Source organism: Parasteatoda tepidariorum, chromosome 10 (genome assembly GCF_043381705.1).
Source record: "Parasteatoda tepidariorum isolate YZ-2023 chromosome 10, CAS_Ptep_4.0, whole genome shotgun sequence".
Taxonomy (NCBI): domain Eukaryota; kingdom Metazoa; phylum Arthropoda; class Arachnida; order Araneae; family Theridiidae; genus Parasteatoda; species Parasteatoda tepidariorum.
The window spans coordinates 53,528,239-53,551,005 of record NC_092213.1 but is presented as its reverse complement, the minus strand read 5'-3'; the positions used below and the strand labels follow the sequence as shown (position 1 = coordinate 53,551,005).

At 30.0% G+C, this 22,767-nt stretch overlaps 1 protein-coding gene across 1 annotated transcript in view; it reads right to left on the bottom strand.

The window, feature by feature from the left end:
• Positions 1-217: 217 nt before the first annotated feature.
• Positions 218-22,767, bottom strand: part of LOC139426651 (amine oxidase [flavin-containing]-like) — a 28,468-nt gene continuing 5,918 nt past the window's right edge. Inside the window, exons 3-14 of the mRNA XM_071186158.1 lie at positions 21,625-21,762; positions 20,216-20,320; positions 17,413-17,504; positions 15,364-15,505; positions 14,164-14,224; positions 12,275-12,366; positions 8,711-8,870; positions 6,677-6,776; positions 5,557-5,668; positions 5,216-5,313; positions 3,070-3,244; positions 218-1,283 (exon numbers count right to left, since the gene is read on the bottom strand). Coding sequence (XP_071042259.1) covers positions 1,113-1,283; positions 3,070-3,244; positions 5,216-5,313; positions 5,557-5,668; positions 6,677-6,776; positions 8,711-8,870; positions 12,275-12,366; positions 14,164-14,224; positions 15,364-15,505; positions 17,413-17,504; positions 20,216-20,320; positions 21,625-21,762 — 1,446 coding nt within the window. The 3' untranslated portion in view covers positions 218-1,112. The remainder of the gene's footprint in view (positions 1,284-3,069; positions 3,245-5,215; positions 5,314-5,556; positions 5,669-6,676; positions 6,777-8,710; positions 8,871-12,274; positions 12,367-14,163; positions 14,225-15,363; positions 15,506-17,412; positions 17,505-20,215; positions 20,321-21,624; positions 21,763-22,767) is intronic.

Genomic DNA, 22,767 nt, shown 5'->3' with positions numbered 1-22,767 from the left:
TTCTATTTCTTCTTTCGAATTTTTGTCTTTCATCGTCTATGAAATCGGTTGAATAGTTCCTGAGAAATCAAATTTTAAGAAATACTGACATTTAAACTTTTATTTCTCAGGAACTATTAGACCTATTTCAATCAAATTTCGTATTTTTCCTTATGAAATTACACGCTTTAAAATGATGAAAAAATTTATATACCTTGCAATTCAGACCATTATTAAATAAAATAACAAATAATTATTCAAACTTTATTTTTTACATAAACGAATTTTACAATTTCGAACGAAAATTTTTTTATTTGCTCAAGGAGTAGTCAGGATAAGTCGAAATGCATAAAAAGTAAAATCATTTCTAAGTAATACAACTTTCTAATTAAGATATTTGAAGTCATCTGATCGAAAAATTAAGATTAAGTCCTAGTACGTAAAAACTCCATAATCAGATCAAAAGTCATTCTGAGTGATAAGATTTTTTTGCTCACTATACCTCTTAATAACTAATTAAGATATTTAAGGTCACCCCCTCCGACCATTTAGATTAAGTCCTAGTACGTCAAAATCCTATGATTAGGTCAAAAAGTTATTCAGAGGAATTCGCTTATTTTTTGCTCAATGTACTGCTCAGAAAAATAAGTTCAATATTGAACCATAATATCTGTAGCTTATACCATAACATCTGTGTTTAATACCATAAAACCAAGCAAACTTATACTTCATGAAGGCTGTGGCCAATTAGAACTTTATTAAGGGTCAACGCTCGCCAAAGTTCCTAATAGAGCACCTTGAACTATCTATATCAAACTGATTGACGCTGAATTAAACAATATATCATGATAACAATTTTAAAGTTTATACTTTATCCGATTCCTTTAAGAAGATAATAAAAATGGTTACAACTACAGTAGTGAGTGTATCGTAAGATTTTTATGCGATACGATAATACGTTCCTTTATCCTCGTAGTTATCTAGTTATTTAATATCTTGCCCGAGAAGCGCAATATAAACTACAACATATACAAATTGATAAATAGTTTTAAAAAATACGGACAATAATATATTTAATCATAATATAGAATAAACAACATGTATTTAAGCTTTGCATACAATGAAAATGCAACTTATTCTACTTTAAAATAAGACGTAATATCACAATTTGCAATTGCTGGGTAATTCATTGCAGCGAATACTCCTATTCCAGCAGTGAATAATGCCATCAACTTCAAAAAAGTTGGCACAGATGGTGTGTATCTCTCTGCAAAACTGACTTCGAAAGGTTTTGCTATTATATCCTGAAAGAATGAAACAGAAGAAGAATAAGCCAAAAAGAAAAGGAAAACGAAAAAAACATGATATATCAAGTTTATCCTGATACACGCTTTCCAAACGCGATGAACTTTCTAAGAAAATTAACTCTCTCATTTCTATTAAAATCCGACCTCAAAAGATTTGCTATTATAAATCCTGAAATGCTAAACAAAGGTATCGTACATCAAATCAAATATGAATTCCAAACTCGATGAACAATCCAAAAATTTCTGATCGATTCAATCTTATAAAGTTTAGCTACCACTATACCATTTATTGAAAATGAGACAAAAGAGTGTTTGATCAATTTTAAGTCATGACGTAAAATTATGCTTGATTTCCTTTAAAATTATGCTTGTGCTAGATTATTATGATTGTGCTAGATCAATTTGGAATGAAACTCGGCTAGTGCTAGATCAACCAAAACAGAAATTCTCAAGGCAGCTGTAGTCTATTTTGGAATATATAGCGCCTACTGACAATAATGATGTTGCTAATTGTGTTCAAAATAAGTTCATATTAGTAATAAGTGCAAAATAGTGCAAAATAAGTTCATACATTATTTGTTTTATACATTATTTGATTTTTATATTATTAATAGTATTTATTTGTTATATGATGAAAGTATTTACCCCTTCTGAATTCCATAATATTATTTTAAATCAATCAATCACCATTTTTAACGAAATAACATAGAGTTGAAATTTTTAAAGCCATCATCACTGCGCTAGACTAGCAAACAATCCCGAGTACTTATAGTATAGTTACGTCAGTTGATGGTCGGGGTCACGAGAGCAGACTGCCACCCGGCACATCTAAGTAAACACCCCTCACCATAAATTCACCCTATAAGCCCTAAATGCTGCAAATTAATTCCTCCTGGGTTGCGACTGCATCTACCAGCTCCTACTCTACCCCAAGAAGAAAAAAAATCAAGCTCATGAAGTTTTAAAATTTACTTTTTTTTGGGGGGGGGGATATATTTTGATTTCAGATTGCCAACATGACACAACAAACAGCAAGTTCTAGGACTTTAACTTAATGATTCGAGGGTGTAGACCTTAAATGTGCCAATTAATTAACGCAGGCGATAGTTTAAATTAAGAAATCAGACACAAAAATGTACTTGTTTGAAAAAGCATACCTTTTCTTTGAACAAATTCGGATTTCTGACTCCTAAAACATTGGGGGTAGCCAAGACCTGAGAAATATGGTCCCCACAGTTTGGTCAAGAGAGCGGTTCAATGTTTGGACCCCTTAATCTTACTTTTACTTTTTATGTATTTTGCCAAAGCTCGAGAACTTTTTAAGAGAATTGAAAACTTCTTGCGCACAACTATAGAATTCGTTCATTTAAAGTTAATTTAATGCGATAAATAACTTTAAATAAATATTTATTATTTTATTTATTTAAAAATAGCTGAAAGAATTTTGAATTGAAAGATATACAATTATTTGCATCAATTTAAAAACTACAATTTTATAAAACAAAACCCAAAATTTGAGCGAAGTCGATTGAATAGTTCTAGTGAATTCATAAACATCATCTAAATATACATAAATGGTATATTTATAAGCATCATTGCATTATTATTTGTACCATTCTAACTAAGCGGTAAAACCTTTTTGTTGCGTCTTGTCGGCAATGCGAAATTAAAATACAAACCAGATCGAATGTAATTTTTATAACTATTATAATACAACAAGGATACATAATAACATTAGTTCCGTCATTTTACAATCACAAAGGAAATGCCAATAATAACTTACGGTTGATTCAGGTTCTCTTTGAAATATCTTATCTTGCGTTATCTTTCCCATCGCATAAAGTATTTCTCGGGCAGATCTCTCCCCAGCTTCAATGGCACCTTCCATGTAACCAGACCATTCTACTGCAGTTTCTGTACCAGCAAAATACATTCTGTCTATCGGCTCACGTATAACTCTATGTAAATAAAATATATTACTTGACTGGGAAAGAATGTCAGATGCAAAAATCATTTTTTTTAAATTTCAGTTTGATTATCGATAAAAAAAAGACGAGAGTCAAGTCTGTAACGTATTTATTACTTAATGATATGCATATATTTAGCTACTTTTCGACATAATTGCCATGAGGTTCCAAATATTTGGCATATAGTTTAAAGTTTTAGCTTCGAAAACGTCACCTTGTAGTCCCTAACTGGTTGGAAATCCATGCTCTTGATAGTAGACCAATAAAAAAAAAGGAAGGAACAGGAAAATCAGGAACATCAGGTCATTTGTCTGTTTAAAATCGTCAGTTAGGCCTAAATAATAGTTCTAAGCACTTCGTTGGTCTGAAGATATGACATGGAAATAGTTTAGCCTACATCACACCGGTTGCGGGAAGTCCTGGAGTAGGCTTATTATTTATCAAACAGTGAGGTCAAAGCTTCCAGATTATACATCATAACTATTTTGATTAAATTGTGACAACGTTTCTCGACAAAAATTTTCAGAGCACGTTTTTAAACCATAAGCCGAATACTTAGCTTCTCATGTCAATTATGTTGAAAAATATCAATCTTCTTCATGTCGTTTTGTCATAAATTCTTTTTATTCTTCATCATTGTACTTTTTTTTCAATGTTCCGACGAATGCTTAAAAAAAGATCTGTTACGTGAAAGAAAGAGTAGAACATAGATCAAATAATAAATCAATGTGCAAAAGACTAAAGAACTTCTCTTATTCCTCTATACCATAATCTCTCACACAACATGAAAAGTATAAATGAAAAAATAGGTTTTAGAGTTTTTCAATGAGTGAAATTCCATTTCAGACATATTTAAACTTTCACAATTTTTTTCAAAAAATTATTATTTTAACTTGTGATACCAAAATTTTTCTATTTTCTTCATTTTCAAAGTTAAATATCATAAAATTAGCAATATATTTAAAAGATTTGCAGAAAAAGGCATAACTCGATCTTAAAAATCATGACCCAATGATATCATTGCTGTGATAATAATAATCTTTACTATGATACATCTGTGAGTAAAAATACCATTGAGCGATCAAAATGGAAACGATGGAAATGGAAAAGAGAGTCGACAGGCAGCTAGAAATCATAGCTTGTATTCTTAATTAAAACTCAATGTTTTTGTCAACTAGTTCACCAAGAAAGGAACGTACTCCAGAGGGAAGAACAGCATTATAAAAAAGAAAATACTGACATTTACTTGATATTTATTGTGCTCATATCTGTAATAATGCCTAGTTGTTTGCCGTATAAGTCAGAATCATATTTACATGTTTTTTTACATGTTCGTATGCTTTGAACAGTTCTTCCTAATAAAACGACACGAAAACAATTCTTAAAAAAAGTGCTAAAAATTTATCATTAACCAAACTACTATTGGAAAAATAAAGTATGCATATAAATTTCAATATAATTTGAAAAGCGTAAAACCATATTTTAGTACCAGATCTGAAAAAAATTTGATGCGACTATCTGATACACGACATCAACTGTTATCTTCGTCTGAAATATTAACGAAATTAATGGTATAAACTAATAGTACTGACAATACTGTTTTTAATCCTTTTACTAATATTATTAAATCCTAAAATTGCATACATTTTCCATGGCGTTTGTTTTTCTCATTGATCTGAACTAGCTAACGATGGTTGATAGTCTTGCAAATGCCTAATATCTATTTAAAAGGAAAAGACAAGACATACATGTCATTAGCATGTAAAGAACTTGTAATGCCACTATCCTATCTTTCTTTAATCATAGATTTTGTGCACTAGACACTGCTAAATTGAATCACTGAAGAAATATATTTCTGTATGACGTTTTAATGATGTCTAGGTCTCTGAAACCTTGGTAAATATTTAAACAAATTTACTACTTTTTCATACAAAAGCGTGCGTTATAATCTTAAAAACTTACTTCCCATAGCCTGTGAAAAATCCTGGTCGATAGACCGCTGAATAACCACCTCCAGAATATTGTTCATCCATCCAATTATACTCTTCATAATGAATTGGCTAAAAATACAATACCATTTAAAATATTTTACAACTTATTGTTAACAAAACCAATATCGTTTATACTTTTACAGCTCATGAATCGACTACAAATTCAGCATTTTTTCTTCTAATATAAATTTGTTTCGTAACTTATAAGCAACAAACAAAGAATATTAAATATACTTATATCAATACACAGTTATTATTTTTATCCTTACTCTTTTTTGGTACACAACCCTTAAATGTATCAAATAAACTTACTTGTAGAAATTCTTGAAGGCCTGACACTTCTGCCAGCTTTTGGGCAACAATATTTTTTCTTTCTTCAACGCTTAGCTGGCAAAACTTACGAAGTTTATCAGCGGCTACAAATCTGCAAGAATTAAATATCAGTAAACTTTAATTTACATTACACATAGAATGTTGTTGTAGTTGTTGTAGTTCATTTACGTCGCACTAGAGCTGCACAATGGGCTATTGATGACTGTCTGGGAAACATCCCTGAGGATGATCCGAAGACGTGCCATCACAATTTTGATCCTCTGCAGAGGGGATGGCATCCCCGATTTGGTAGCTCGACGACCTGCACGCGAAGTCGAGCACTTTACGGTAGAGCAGTTTAACGATGACCAAATACCGCATACCCTCGGTCCCTACGTAGTCTAATCCAAGTGGTCACCACCCGCACACAGACCGCAGTCAGTGACGCTTGACTTCGTTGATCTAATAGGAACCGTGTCTTAACGATCAGTCCACTGCGGGACCACCAAAAAAGAAACAACAATAAGCTAGAATTTTCAATTTAAAATAAAATACAGACTCTTATATTTAATACCTAAATTTTCGTGAAATCATAGAAAAGGAACAAGCTTCAATTATACGTTGAACTACACATCACATAATCTCATAAAAGTGCCTCCCTCCCCCCAAAAAAAAATTGGGTTGGCTGTTCAACAATGGTTCTAAGATATACTTAATATTTAATTTCTGGAGAACTATTTGACCAATTTTGTTTAAATTTTGTATTTTGCCATTTAAAATTACACTCTAAAGTAATGAAAAGAATTGAATTCTTCGCAATTCGAAACTTTTTCGTCTATTATTAAATAAAACGTCAAAAAAATAAAAAATATATTTATTGAAATTTATGTCTCACATAGAAATATCTTTAGATAAACGAATTTTATAATTCTGTTAAAAAATGTTTGTTTTGTCATGTCGAAGTACACAAAAAGTAAAAGTAACACAATAAGTTTTGCTAAAAAACTTCTTGCCATGATACTTCGCGAAGAAGTTCCTTTGTTATTTAAAACGAATTAAAAATTAAAATATGATGGACTCTTTATGAATGCGTGAAATAAAATAAAATATTTCAATGTACCCAACAATAGCAGGAAATCTTCCATCTGGTTTAGTATCATCCAAAGTAAAGTTAATTGGACAATCTTTTCCGCCATCGATCAAAAAAGCTCCACATAATCCTAAAAAGAAATTGAAAAGTATAATTTTTTTTTCGATGCTTTAGAAAACTGTGAATAAATTAGATACAGATCAAATAGTGTTAGGTGCATAATTTTTATTAAAACTATTCTAGTGACCAATAAAAGTTGTCATACTTTTTTCCTAAATCAACTTAGTTAGATGTTCAAACATCAGTTCGTTTCTTTTCAAAAACTGCATTATTATGTGTTTCTGAATTTGAATTTATTTAACTTAGAAAGAAAAATTTATGATTATGTGTAGAAAGCAATAAAAATTCTTAATTTAAAAGATATTATCAGTTTCTAAAACAACAATTCAAAGTATTTTCCGATTACTCCGAGTTTTGCTTAATTTTATTTAAAGAGCTTTAAGAATCTTTATTTTGCAGGTAATCTATAAGTACTAAAAGCAACGACTGCAACTATTATAAAATGAAAACGAGTTCTACAAAGATTTTATAAAAAGTGCAGAATCTCGGGGAAAACAACCAGAACTACCAGACTATCGATTTCGGGGAAGACTACCAGAACCTTAAGAAACAGTTTGAAAGATACTATTTTCAGATGATCCTGAAATTTGGATAAGTTTTAGAAAAAGAGGAAGAGCAACGGTATCTGTGATTTTAAAATGAGCCTGAATTCTGAATTAGTTTTACAAAAAGAGTGTTAAGAATTTTGTTATTAGGTAATGTTATCAGGGCTTTGAGTAATGGATCGAATTATTTTCATACAAATTTTCGATAAAACGGTTTTTTATTATCATTATGCGTAAGTTTGATATTTACCCTCCTAAGTTTGATAGATACCCTCATAATACAAGTAACAAGAACTGGGTTCAAAAATCTATAACTCAGGAAGCTCTGATTAAGCTGTGAACAAATCCATACCATTTTAACTAAATTCTTTAATGATGTTGGTAGATCTTTTATCGAATATAAATTCTAAAAATTGAACTATAAACACTTTAACTTGATATAGCTGACACAATAATCTGAAAATAAATAATTATTAAAGAATATGCAATGAACTTCGAGTGAAGTATGTTTCTGATTAAATGGCTAACAAATATCACTGATTTTATATCTTAAATAATGGGGGGGGGGGATCAGAATTACTCCCCAGTTTAATTTTAAACAATACGTAACACTGCAAGCGTAACATACGTAAACAATGCGTAAAAATGCGATGAGAAAAATTCATTTTTAAACTTCCTTCCCGAATAGAGTTATTAAAATTTTTAAACGATTTTCAGCAAGAAATGAATAAAAAATGTAAAAATGAACTATAGTTTGTAAATTACGCCAGGCATATTGATTATACTTTAACCCAGCTAATATAAAATTCCAAAAATAAATAAATATTAAATTTTCTGAAATAAATCTTTGATCTTATATTGATAAATGATAACAAAAAAGGGAATCGTTTTCAGTTTAATTTGAAGCAATGCGTTATGCAACCGCTATGAAAAATTGATTTTTTTTTAAACTTACTTCCCGAACAGACTAATTAAAATCTTTGAACGATTTTCAGCGTCCAGAGGTTAAATTGCCACTTGCTCTCGCTATCCTAACTTCAAGACCCAAAGACAAATGGCTCTGGAGTTAGAACCATTTGAGGTGAGAGCGCCAAGAGGGATACAAAGACGCACACTGACTACCAACTCCTTCTTTTATTATTCTAGACGAAACTAATTGGGCACTAAGAAGTTTATCAAACTCTTGACTAAAGTCTATACAGTTAAAAAAAAAGAAAAGAAAAAGACTTCTGCTCAAAGTTGATAGCGAGTTGCATAGCTAGAGAAAAAAGTTTTACATCAACCCAAATATCATAAATTCACTACACATTTTACATTGTGATTTCCCACGTGGTACATTAGTGATATGCGATTATTATAAAGTTCGAAAAGGGTTGAAGAGGTTTCATTCGAAACTCACCTTTACTCCTCCAGAAAGGTTCGGAATAATAGAGGATGGATTTCATAATTGATCCCATTGGTGCTCTTTGAATCAATTGGTTGCGTAAGGCAGAAAGCTTAGGAGCGAAATGGATTTTCATCTGTAATATAGGTGGCAGAGCAAGTATCACATATTTCGCCTGCAAAGATAATGGCAATAAATCTCAGCGAGTTTGAAATGTTGCAGAAGGAAATATATAATTTTTTTCAAGCATTGAAAAGCAGCGTGGTTTTAGTAATGAAATTTTCTTGCTATCTGCTGTTCGTGCTTGCGAATAAAATCCAATATTTCTTAGTTGTAAAAAAATTAAAATTTTAAACGATAAATCACACATTGCTTGAGTTATTTACAGAATTGTATGAATTATTCAAAATAAACTACTTAAATTAAGAATTGTAAGTTATTTGAATTTTTGATTATAAATTATGTACTGTAGTATTTGAAACAGTAAACACTCTTTGTTTCTGATGTCACCATTGTGGAAATATCATCCAATATCACATATTAGATGGCAGTGTAAGATTGATTTTAACATCAGGATCAAATTTTATTACAAAGTCAAAGTATATTAATTATTAGAAAATATACAATACAAGCTTGAAACACTACTAAATTTATTTCTACTAGCTTAAAGTTCCCATTAAGCTTGCATCATATATATAATTATTAGTCCATATTCAGTCCCTGTTTACAACTCTACGCTTCCCGAAGATCAGTTACATAATTTATTTGCAATATTTTTTTAATTTAATTTTCACGCCTTCCAAAACATTTTCAAAAAAAGAAAATTGTTCGTTTGGTAATATATCTGTATAATTTTGAATTTATTTCTTTATGTAAATATATATTTAAAAATAGTGACTTAGAATGAAAATTAATTTCGTGTATGCAGTGCAATATACACCGAAGAACAATTACATTATGACCACCCTTCATCTATAACAATGGGCTCCCCCAGGTATTCATAGTTTCTCACCCAGGAACAATATTTTCATGGGGCACATTAGGACCCACAATCCTCATAGAACAATCCCTGACGTCTGTAAGCTACTTGAACATAGTTGCAGACCTGGCTCACCCATTCATGGCAACAGTTTTTCCTGCGGGGGATGGTGTTTACCAACAGGATAATGCACCATGTCATAAGGGTCGAATCGTCATGGATTGGTTCGAGGAATATTCCAGTGACTTTCAAGTCATGTCTTGGCCCCCAAATTCACCTGACCTTAATCCAATAGAGCATTTGTGGTCCTACTTGGAAAACTAAATTCGTGCTGCCACGCTACCCCCTCGCAATGTGAGGGAATTGCACAACCAGTTGGTGAACGCTTGGTGAGGATACCTCAGACTACCTATCAGCACCTTGTGGAATCAATGCCATGGCGGGTGCTAGCAGTTTTGAGGGCTAAAGGTGGTCCTATATGTTATTAGCAGGTTGGTCATAATGTAATGGCTCTTCGGTGTATATTTGCCTTAACAACTGTACTTTCCCAATTTTTTTGTAATTTTTTTTTCTAATTATTTCCGTTTTGAGATTATTTCCGTTTAATTATTTCCGCCTATATTAGTCCCTAGCTTGCATAAACAACCCTTTTTTATTGATATTGAATCAACATTTACAAGACATGTTTGGAAAAATCTTCTGAAATCGAGGATGAAACATCATTCATACACAAAGAGTAGAAAGTGTATTCAAACTGACGATAAATTTACCATCTCAAGGTTTATTTTAGATTTTTTGACCATCACGGAAACAAGTTTTACTTGCTCAGGTTTTTATATACTTTCTTCAGTACTTTGAAAGTGAAGGTTGGTTACGGTTGAGTTTTCAGCGTAAACAAAATGTTGCATTTGAAAGCCTGGACATAGCCAGATTTAAAAAATGGAAAAACAAAATTTACATTAAAAGTGAAAAAATGAGATTTTTTTTTTTCTTTTTTCTTTTTGCAAAGTCTTTGACATGCGTTTTTTCAATCTTTAAGGAAACACGTTTGGCATACTAATTCCTTCTACTGAGTTTTAAGAAAAAAGGATTAATTAGTCAACCTTTCTATGCCAACCAAATGAAAATGAAAATACAGCGTTTAACGGAAAGTAGCATTTAACGTAACAACGTTAACGCCTGCTATTTGAGATATGCTTCCTTGAGTATATTTAATCATAAAAAAGTGGGTTGTTCATTTTTTTGTCCCGACAGAAATTATTTTTGTCTTTTCAATGAAATATAATCAAAGAATTTATTCCGGGCATATACGCACTTTTGCACACCACTGCCCTGCGCGATGACGGTGAAAGTGCTGCACAAATAAGCATTAATCTTTAGTTCTTGAGTGCAGTGGCTCTCAGTGCATTCTGAAATGACTTTGAATCAATGAAAAAAAAACTTTTTATAAATGTTAAGTGAAACTTACTTTACATTTAAGATTAGTATTACAATCATTTACGAGTGTAATGGTAAAACTACAATTTTGATTATTTCAGTCATCCGTGTGTTTTGAAGGGTTTCTAATAATTTAAATTAACGAATAAAAAGTTTATCAAAACGCAGCTATGTATGAAGTCTAGTCCATTTTAATCGATAATTTTATGTCAATCAAATGAAATAAAGAAAGCTTAATGAAAAGAAAAGAAGAAAAATTATTAAAATAAAATAATTAGTTTTTAATGAAAATAAGTTTAATGAAATTTCTGCGTCAAAGGGTTAAAAAGGAAAAATTGTGATCGCTTATCACGATCACTGGCTACCCATTGGTCAAATGTTTTTTTTTTTCTGGTTTGACTCCGATAAACGCCACAAGATTTCCAATCAGGGGTAGCAAAAACTGTCTCAATTGATGTTTGTCGTCGGAGTGGTTTTCAAATCCTGGCTATATACGTGTTTCAAGACGTCACCTTCCTTCTTCAGTATTCATGTTTATATTAAAATCACCGTCAAGGCAGTAATTATAAGTTAATAATAAAAATAATAGAAAAATACTTCAAATTATTATTATGTAAATACATTAAGAATGACTGCTGGTGAAGAAAAAAAGAATTATAAAAAAAATTATCATACAGCAGCGGTCTCCATAGCAACACATGCAATGACGACACATGAGCACTGTTTACTATCACTGCTGAGCACAATTGAAAAGTGTGATGACGTCCAAATAAGATGCGCACGCCATCAACCTCAAAACAAGACCCATCTAACCAGTGGGTAGTATAGCATTTTTCATATGATTTCCTGCTATACTAGATGTTCCTCAAACATTAAATTTTAGTACATTATTGTGTTCATATGTTCAATTCGTACTAAAAAAAATTTACTGAAATTTTTTGTGACTTAGAAACTCTATTTAGTAATTTGCTCACTAAGTTAGGTGGTATGTGGTCTAATCGGATTATTATAGACCATTTTACTGCGAATGGATTAGACTTCTTTCAACAATTAATGCATCCATGACCGTTATATAATTAAAAATTTGTTTTCATACCTTTCTACAGAAGTTTTAAATTACATAATTTTCTTATTTTATTTTTAAATTGAGAACTATTATTTACTTTGTATTCTTTTCCATTTAAAGTCTTCACAATTACGGCATCTTTTGAGGTTTGATCAATTGAAATAACAGGACTTTCCATTATAACAGAATCTATGAAAAACAATTTGTTATTAAAAGTAATACAAACATATTCCGATGACTTTCAGAAACTTTTTCGTATTTTTAAATCTTTTAAAAAGAAAATTTGAAAGCAAAGCTTCTAATGTATTTTTTACAAGGGAATAAAGTATAAAAAATATATAAGGTAATGCGCCAGAGTATCCTAATTGTATCATAACGTATTTTTTAATTGTATTTTATTTCAACATCGGTATTAAACAAATAACTGACAATGTGTTAAGATAATCAATCTTTTAAGATAAAATGAACTTTCATTTTATGCACTTATTACTTGATTTTACAACATTTACAAAATCATATCACACATTATAAAATCATATTTCATTGTCAATTTTACGAAAATCAATACCTCAGCACTTCTGTAAATATTACCGAGCTTTCTTTGGTATTCCCATAGAGCCAAAAACACAGTAAATTTTGTCGCAGCCTGGTAATTTTGACCATACTTATTTTTCTCAGTGTGGGAAATTATAAAACGAAATAAAGCATTTTTACACCTTGAGCTGAAATTGAAAAATATCTATTCAATTTTTATTGTTTTTCGCATTTGTGGACAATTATTGGATGAAACCGCTTTATAATAAATTTATAAATGTTGTCACTATGTTCTTCATCTGCTTGAAATGCTTATAAACATTGATATATTATGCTTCATGCAATCAATCGAAAATTAAATATTTTTAAAAAAATATTAAAAAATGAAAAATCTATGATTTTGGATATAAAAAGAAATGTTTTGCAAAAATATTTGAAAAAAATTGCCTCTTATAAATTATATCAACAACTAAAAATTTGATTCTCTAGGTCAGTGGTGCGCAAACTAGGGGTCGCCAAATTTTTATGAAATGCATTATCCCTGCATGCTGCATACTATACAGTGTACATATAAAGAATGAAGCTCCGCCACTCACTGTTCAATTGCAATTTCATGCTGTCCACTCTTTCCTTGACCGTAATGCGTAATGTATTCTCTATCTGGCTATCCGTGGAAAAACAATATCCCGTTTTATGCAAGAATGCCATCAGAGTGTTAATACAATTTGCATCAATGTATTTATGTGAAACTGGATTTAGCAAACTAGTTTCAATAAAAACTAAATACCGCTAGCGTTTAAACCCTGAAGATGGTATGCGAATTGCAATTAGTAACATACATCCAAACATCGATGAGATAATTAGAAACTTGCAGCCACATACATCTCATTAAAGGGCAATTACTGATTTTTGAGTTATACAAAAAGTATTTTCTTAAAATTATAAATAAAAATTAATATGAGTCAAATATGATGATGTTTTTATTCGATGAAACGAAAGAAATGCGCGAAATATACATCGTATTTGTGAACATTTATCTCTAGGGGTCGCCGAAAAATTTCTCTCTACAAAAGGAGTCGCAATCGAAAAAAGTTTGCGCACCACTGCTCTAGGTAACTAATATCAACGGTAGTATGGTGTTGATTTTCTTACGATTCAAAAATATTTTATTCCAAAACTTGGATTCTAAACCAATATGTTCTAAGCTTCTTAACCATCTTTTTAGCATTAAACAGATAAAATATTTCTCCGTTACGGAATATCTTTACAAATAATGCAAAAATAACTAGAATAAAATACTAATTTATTTATGTTTTAGAAGTAAAGTAATTATTAATTTATATTTTCATAAAACATAGAAGAGTGTTTCAATCGTCAACCATAGTAAAATACTTTTTTTCAGTTTTGTACGTTTGATATCTTGTAATGCCATAAAAATTAAATGAAAATTACCTCCTAATTTCTTGGCCATCTTCTTACTAATCTGCTGTGTCCCGCCAATTACTTTTCGTTCCTGAAAAAACATAAAGTATGCTAATAAATCTATTTATAATCTGTTTCAAAGATAAGGAAAATGCATAAATAACGCCAAAGTTTAAAACGTGATTGGCCCTTATACAAACTCGTAAAGTACTGTATAACAGATTATATACCAATATTATTGGTAAAAAATACAAATTTCGAGGAAACCCGTCGAAAAATGTACTATGATTTACATTATATCTTTTGTAAAAGCAAAAATAAAGTTTTTGTCGGTTTTATGATCCTAAAAAATTTTTAAAAAAATTTAATAATTGGTTAGCTATATTTTTCCCTAATTGGCCTGCAAAATGTTCATCTAGCATGCCCTTTTTAAATGCCTTTAAAAAATTATTTTACTTTTAAAAAATGAAATTAAATTTTCCTCATATCCATCGGTCCAGTACATTTTCATAGTGAATAAAAACAAAAGTATATGTTTTAATTTAAAAGTAAAAATTAAAATACATAAATATAACCGAAGTAAAAATACATTTGCGAGTTCAGGAGTTTGATTGTTCTATAAAGTCTTTGATCAGATTAAACAATTAATGGTTTCTTTTTAACTATATAAAGGGTGACAAGAAATAGCCTATGAAATACAAAATGTTTTTGTTTATTAAAATATCGCTACCAAACTTTCAACTAAACATGAAAATGCTAATACCTGTAATATATTAACAAAAATTAAAAGTGAGCCCTTTTGAACAATTGTAAACGTGTCATAATATATTCTGGTTAGAGCTAATGCACAACTGATATTTTGTTTCTTACATTGCACAAAAAATCATCTAGGGAACCAAAAGTTTTATGAAGTAAATCTTAGAAATCTCAATTCATGAAAAATATTTTTTTAAAGATTCGCTTAAAACCCTGTCCCTATAATCAAACAAAAAAATATTATAACTCAAGTTTGGTAAAAACAGCGACTATTCGTGTGCTGTAAGAATGGCATAAAAATATTTGCATTTCACCATTCTTCAGAGCTCTTAGCTTTGTGTCATGAAACTTTCGGAATGTTTTTTTTTTTTTATTTCCAAGATGATTTTTTGACCAAGGTATAACTTGTTTTTCTGTTTAATATTAAATGAATTTGAGTATTAAGTAAACATATAATACATAAAATAAACCAACCTGTGCTCCATTTGTAATAGAAAATACTCTCTTGCATCCCCCACCCAATTTGATTACCCATATGAAACCTAACAAAGACGCCTCATAGTTTTCAGCTGTTAAAACTACAGTATTGAGGTTGTTGAAAAATTCTATCGCTCCTCTGAAACAAACAAAGTCATTAAAATACAAAATTTGTTGCAGATATTGTTTGTAATATTTTTCCATACAGCTAATGATTTTTAAAGATTAGCAGATGCACGCCACACCATTTTGAATGTTGTAATCAACTTTTAAGGTAAAGTATTACGTATGTCATTCAATAATCTAAAAATAATATTAAGTATTTCAGGCTAATCATACAAATTCCAGATCGTTTGACTTTTTACCAATATACGGTCAAAATATACGGTATTTAATCCATTCAATTTTATATTTTTTTTCAGTTTATATGGTAACGGTTCACCGAAAATTCTAGATTTCAAAATTATAATACTTATTACCTCACATTTAGTAAAAAATTCAAAACTAAAACATAAATTTATCTAATAAATGATTTTTATGCTATGATCTAAGATATCATGATAAAATTACTCAAGTTTTATCTCATTTACCAATTTTTATCGTATTTTATAAAACCCTATTTTATTGCTAATTTTATTAAAACCGTTGCTAAAGTGCTTGTGTAAAAATTACTGACCTTTTTGGTGCTCTCATAGGGCCGGAAATGTGATAAAAAAACAATAAAAAATTGTCAACTTTATTGTTATTTTTTTATAGCAGGAAATTTTTTTTTTGGTTCATAATAATCATCCATCGTAATAATGAAATATGATTGATACTGCTATGTATGTAAAAAAAATCAACTGAAAATATTATTAGAATTCTAAATGCAACAAAATGTTTTTCTAAATTCACTTCCTTCCATACTGTTTCAAATAACAATAAATACCCCCTTTCATACTCACTGGCTTGTAAAATATTATTTTATCTCTACTTAGAGAAATTTAAGTAAAAATACACAGAGAAAGGAAAAACTCTCTGATAAATTCCGTAAGTTTTCGTTCCAGCGAATATAACCGAGTTTCTCGTTAATAGTTACTGAAAAATACGATTTTTATTCGGTACATTTCTCTGGAGGGACATTCCTTCAGTTATTTTCATATATTATAATTATTTCATAAGGAAATAACAGCTCCGTCAGTGGGTTGGGTACAATTTTCGTCAAAGACAATTTCGGCTGCAGTTCGTTTCCCCGTGCTAAAAGTTTGGTGTTTAATCAGATCTGTACGAAGTTTAATCGAAAAATGCAACTTATGGTAATATTACCTTACTCTATGGCTATGACATTTTTGGTTTAAAAAAAAAAATTATTATGGTTGATAAAACTAAATTATACAGTATCTAAACTGTTTATTTGAGAATTTTTCTCCTCCATATGGTAATGGTTTACCGGAAATTCCAACTTTCAAACTTCTTACCTTTATTACCACACATTTAGTAAAAAATACAAAATTGAAGAGCAAATTTGACCGAGTAAACAGTTTTTATGTAGTGATCTAAGGCATCATGATAAAATTACCAAATATTATCACATATTATAAAGCCATATTTTATTGTTATTTTTATCAAAATTCATACCCAAGTACTTTTGTAAAAAATACAGAGCTTTTTACTGTTTCAATAGATCCAGAAGCACAGTAACTTTTACCACATTGTGGTTGTTTTGACCATGCATTTTATCTCAGTGTACTTTCTCCCATATAACGTCTTAAGCTTTCACATTATACAGTATTGAATGTTCTGGGTAGTTAAAGAGCTAGAAATTATTTTTCTGTGTTCCTACCAATATTTTTCTTCCTTTTTTTCAGAGAGCTTTCAATTTTAGTACTCTGTAATTTTACATAAAGATCTCGATAAATGATTTCCTGAAGATTTCGTGTATTTTAAGGAAGAAAATTTTATAGCATTTCTTTTATCTATTTTATACACTTGCTTATATAATCAAAACAGTGAAAACAGTAAAAAAAAATTAATGTAGTTAAATAAATTCAATGAAATTAGCAATACTTGGTCCAACAGGTCTTATGCAGCCATTCTTTGAAACTTATTTTATCCCATGCTTCTGCATGGGGTGCATTCCATGGAGCCTCGGCTGGAATCTACAGAAAATTATTTTATTTATCATTAATAATAGTATCCATTAATGTATTATAAATATAATAATATATCAGTATAATAAAATTTATTAATATAATAGAACTAAACCCAATGGCTCGACAGCCCATAAAGGGCCAAGGCCTACAGTATCCATCTCAATTTTCTTGACCTTGGGCTCTGGGATGTAAGAGCAGATATTCCGCTTGGGTGGCCAACCAATAGCAGAACATCCAGTGTTTTGTTCCCAAGCATGCTTGGTACTCATTTTATCAACCCATTGAAGGAATGAAAGGTCAACCTTTGCCCGGTCTGAGGATCGAACTAGGGACCTGTGACACGAAAGCGTGGAGTACAACCACTCAGCCCCGGGCATCCTATTAATATATTCATGATAATAATATTAATACAATAATATATTTCAAGAGTTACAAAAATGGAATTAAAGTGAAAACCAAAACCTTAAATACAATAAAACAAAATGGAAAAAAGCTAACATCAGCATAAAACCAAAATTGTCTTTAGTACACAATTTAAATTAATATGGAAGGACTTAAATTAAAACCAGACGAAATGTTTTTTGACAGAGGACAGCACTGGGATGATGATTTAATTTCACTTCGAAGTTTTAAAGATCTGGCAAATTATTTTATTTATTTATTATTATTATTTTCTTTTATCATTTTAACTTAAATTTTCAATTTGTATATCTTTTATGTTGACGTGTTATTCTCTGAGAACTTTTGTCTAATGTGTTTTTCGATATACTTGTGTTTCTCTGGATTTTCTTTTTAATTTTAATTTTTCGTTTTTTAAAATATTTCCTTCCATTATGGGGCCTTGGGGCACAGTTAGTTTTTGGTTGAACCATAGACTTCATAAAAGCTTCAGCATTTTAGCAGGGCAGTATGTCCCCTGAAGAAGTGCTGTTTCTTCTGACATGCTTATTTCTGAAGTTTCGTTTGGCCTTTATTTAAGTTCTCTCATACCAATTTAAATAATATAATAATGCTTATTAATATGAAGCATTTTAATGGATAGTTTGATTTTTATTTCACAACTGTCGTAGTACAGCTTGCCCATGATGAATTTGTGGCAACCAATATTCAATTTTACAGCCTTGTAATTTTGCAACCCACCCAGAAGACAAAATAACTCCTAGATGAAGAACTAGGACTACAAACTGCATTTGAATGGAGTGCATGCGAATTCACAACAGTTGGGATTCATACTTGCACGACCTAATTGAAAGTATAGCGCTTCACTCATTGAGCTATCAGAACTCATTCTGAAACATATAGGTATTTTTGAGAATATAATGACGCTAAGAGTACTTAATGAAACTAAGACTTTATACATCATACAAAATTTCTGATAAAGTACAGAGAGCAAATAAATATTATTTTTTATATTACGTAATTCCTCACTCATAGTTTTTCTCCAACAAAGTTACGTAAAATCCCCTTTTCTCCTTGAACGTTTCTCTAAAGAGTTTTTCTTTCAGATATTTCTATGCAGTAATATCTTACTTTAACCCCTTCCTTCTCGCTCCCGTGAAATTTCCGGGCTGGAGTGTTCAGTAGTAACGCGCCAATAAGAATAAACCTAATTCATTTCTATTGCCAGAAAAATATTTAATTTCTTATTTTACACACCAGATGGCAGTACCAGGATATTTTTAAGATAGTTAGTTTATTTTAAACAAGATATCAGCACTAATCAAATACGTGCATTTGGCAAAATAGGCACTTTTATGACCTTCTTCTTGAAAATTAACTGATCGTTAAGGGGTTAAAGGTCAGTAGATCAACTCGGTGTAGGGAATAGAGTGCGCGCCTAACAAAGTTTGGCCGGGGTTCGAATCCACTTGCCAACTTGGGTGTCTAATTGATTCCGGGTCTTTTGCTAGTAGTTCTAATTCCGCTCTAATCCATTGTTCCTAACGGTTTCGGTGTCAAAAACTGCTTCAGATAACAATTTCTGACACTGAAACTGTTTACACTAAACGACGAAAAGTAAATTTAACGCATTTTTCTGAATTTATTTCTGTAAGGTTCCTGAGCATCCCGTGAGTGTTTTTCTCTATTTTACAGAAACTTTCCGTTTTTTATTCTCTGTAGTTTTGTTCGATGATTTCTAAAAGATTTTAATGTAATATGTTTTACAGTATAAGATAGCAATTGCTGATGGCCTATCACGAACTGAAATCTTCATCCAAACTCTCCTGGGACCCAAGGAATTAAATTATTTATACAGTATGTATACGATAACTAAGGATAATTTTAAAATAATTTTAAAGTTTTTAAATATTTAAATGTTAAAATATGGTTTTTGGATAATTTGTGTTCAGTAAATCCCCTTTTCGTATTTGAAAATATTTAAATTAAAATTACACGTATAACAAAAACTTGATCAGTAATACATAAGTTATCGCGTTTTTTTTTCACTAAATAGGATTAAAATTGAGTTAGACTACTATTAAAAGTTCACATATAGAAATTTTGCCCTTACATGGAAAAGCTATTTTATAAATTGTTACAAAACAGTACATTTAGTACAAAACATGCATTATTTCCCTTTAAAACATGCTTTTTGCTGAAATCTCAATGGTTTTCAGATAATGTTATTTCAAGTGCCTCGAGGCATTTGAAAAAAAAATCAAGGGGGCACTTTTTTGTGTTTATGTACAAAAATAAAATTAATAAAAAAGACTTACTTCTTCTGTCATTTTATCAACTAGATAAAATATATTATTGATATCCATGAGAACAAAAGGATTTGAAATCGGGAAACTTGTTGCCTCGTAAGGAGTTCTTTTACCCTGGAAACAAATTAAAAATACAATGCTTCAACAGAGCTCTCACATTTGCTATTTTTTAATAATAAATATCTAATACAAATCGAATTATTAATTTTGCTAATAATAATTTTTATTATTTTTATTAATGATAATAATTTTACTAATAATATTAAAAATACTAATGATTTGCATTATTATTATTAATGATAATAATATTAATAATAATTTTAATTATTTTTATGATAATAATAATAATAATAATAATTATTATTATTGTTATTAAAACTACTGCTACTATAAGCGTTTTTCAAATTTCTTTACAAAAATCTGAAACGTTTTATATCAGAGTTCTAAAGTCTAATAATACACTTCTCGGAATAAGTTAAAATGAAAGTTATTTACTAATGAGGTGTAAAGAGCTAATTAAAGATTTTGGAAACCGTCACCATATAATTAATCTTCAGTTACTAAAAACTTTATAACTCATTATTTTAGAATTCATGTTATATATAGGGTTAGGAAATCTAGCTAAAATGTTACGACTATAACTAAGTGGAATTTGGTGAAAGGAATTAGAATTAGACTACTATTAAAATAAGTCAAATATTAATGTGAAACAAATTTTTCAAAATTGATGTTTTATAGTTATTTAATGGTTATTTAATTATAATACTGTATCTATGATATGTACATGGGGCAAAATAAAAACGATATAACCCTTCATAATTTTTTTTCCAGTCATCGGAATTTCACCAAGTGTCAATCTTAATGGTTCAAAAGGGTAACCTCAAATATGCCAATTAATAAGCGTACTCATAAGTTGCGAAATCAAATACAAAAACGTACTTTCTCCTAATTAACATAATACTTTTCAACTAATTTAGATTTTTGACTATCAAATATAGAGGTTATACGCAAATATGGAAAATATGGATTTTCCAGAATTTGGCTTGTTACGCATAAAAAGTTCACGGGATACGAAGAACTACGCATAAAGTGAATTTAACATTAAAGAAATCCAAATTTCTGTCGGCTCTTCAGACTAAACAATTGGAGCCTAATTAATAGCTCTTAATCAATAGATAGCTCTAGTTCATAAGCATATTTCAAGTCATTCCTTTGAACCATTAAGATCAGTAAACAGGTTTTTCACCAACAAGATTAAAAATCCTATCATTTGAACTAAAGTTATTAAGGTTACTCTATTTTTTTGATCGTTGTGCGATTAAAAGACAGATTTGACTAAAAATCATATTGCACTGACTTATAATTTTGCATTTAATTTATAAGCAGTTCATAATAAGAAACAATAAAAAAAAACTTACATTTTTATAAAACAGCATTTTTTCTTTTTCGTTTACTTTATAATTTTCTACCCCGAATTCTTTTGCCATTCGTAGGAAACGATTTTGGCCAGGCCCAATATATGCTGCTCCAATATCAACATAGTCCACTTTAGAATTCTAAAATAATGCAAAAAATAACTTTACAACTTTACAACTTTTCAACTCAGATCTAATGCAATTTTAATCCTCATGATGCTCCCTAACAGCCCAAGAAGTTTGTCGCAATATTTGCTCCCACCCCCTTTTATTTATAACGTTTTCAAACTTTCTTATTTAATCAAAAAAAGTAGACTAAAAATGTCTTTGAAAAAAATTGTAGCTTTAGGAGCAAAACTAATTTTAGATTTGAAATTCTCCACATTCGAATCAGGCAAGATCCAGTTCGTAATATGGTAAAAAAACTTGTTTCCCAGTGTAATTTATATTAAGAAACTATAATACATTAGTTTAAATACAAAGCTAACTGTGAAATATCAAGTATACTAACTCTTTAAATTAAAGAATGATGTATAATTTTTACTGAATCTGAAAACTATAAAATGTTTATAATTTTAAGACACAGTGTTATTCGCTTTGTTTACAAACCTGTCGTTACATGAAAACGAAATCAAATTAGGCAAAAAAGAAGGTAATAAAAAATCCAGACGAATACAAAAAATTTTTATGAGCGTATTGTTCAAAATAACAAAATGACAGCCGTGACTATATTATTTCATAGTAGATGTTCAAGAACAAAAAGAAGTAAAAACAATCAAGCTACCATGGTTACTTAGACTATTAAAAAAATTCTGAAAGTAAATGAGTATTCTTTTGTAAAGTTAATTTAAGCTATCTCATAATAATAACAACATNGCCATAGATTACCATAGGCTTCTCTATGGCAAATTTTCCTAAGGGAGCTATCTCATAATAATAACAACATGAGTAACCTTGCAATTTAACTTAATATGATTATAAAAGTATGGTCAAAACTACCAGAATGTTGTAAAATGTATCGTGTTTCTAACTATATGAGAAGACCAAAAAGCACCGAAAAGCTCGACTTTGCATCGATTTGCTTTGTAATGAAGGCTTGACTTTAGTAATGATTTTGGTAAAATCAAATATCGGTATATATATATA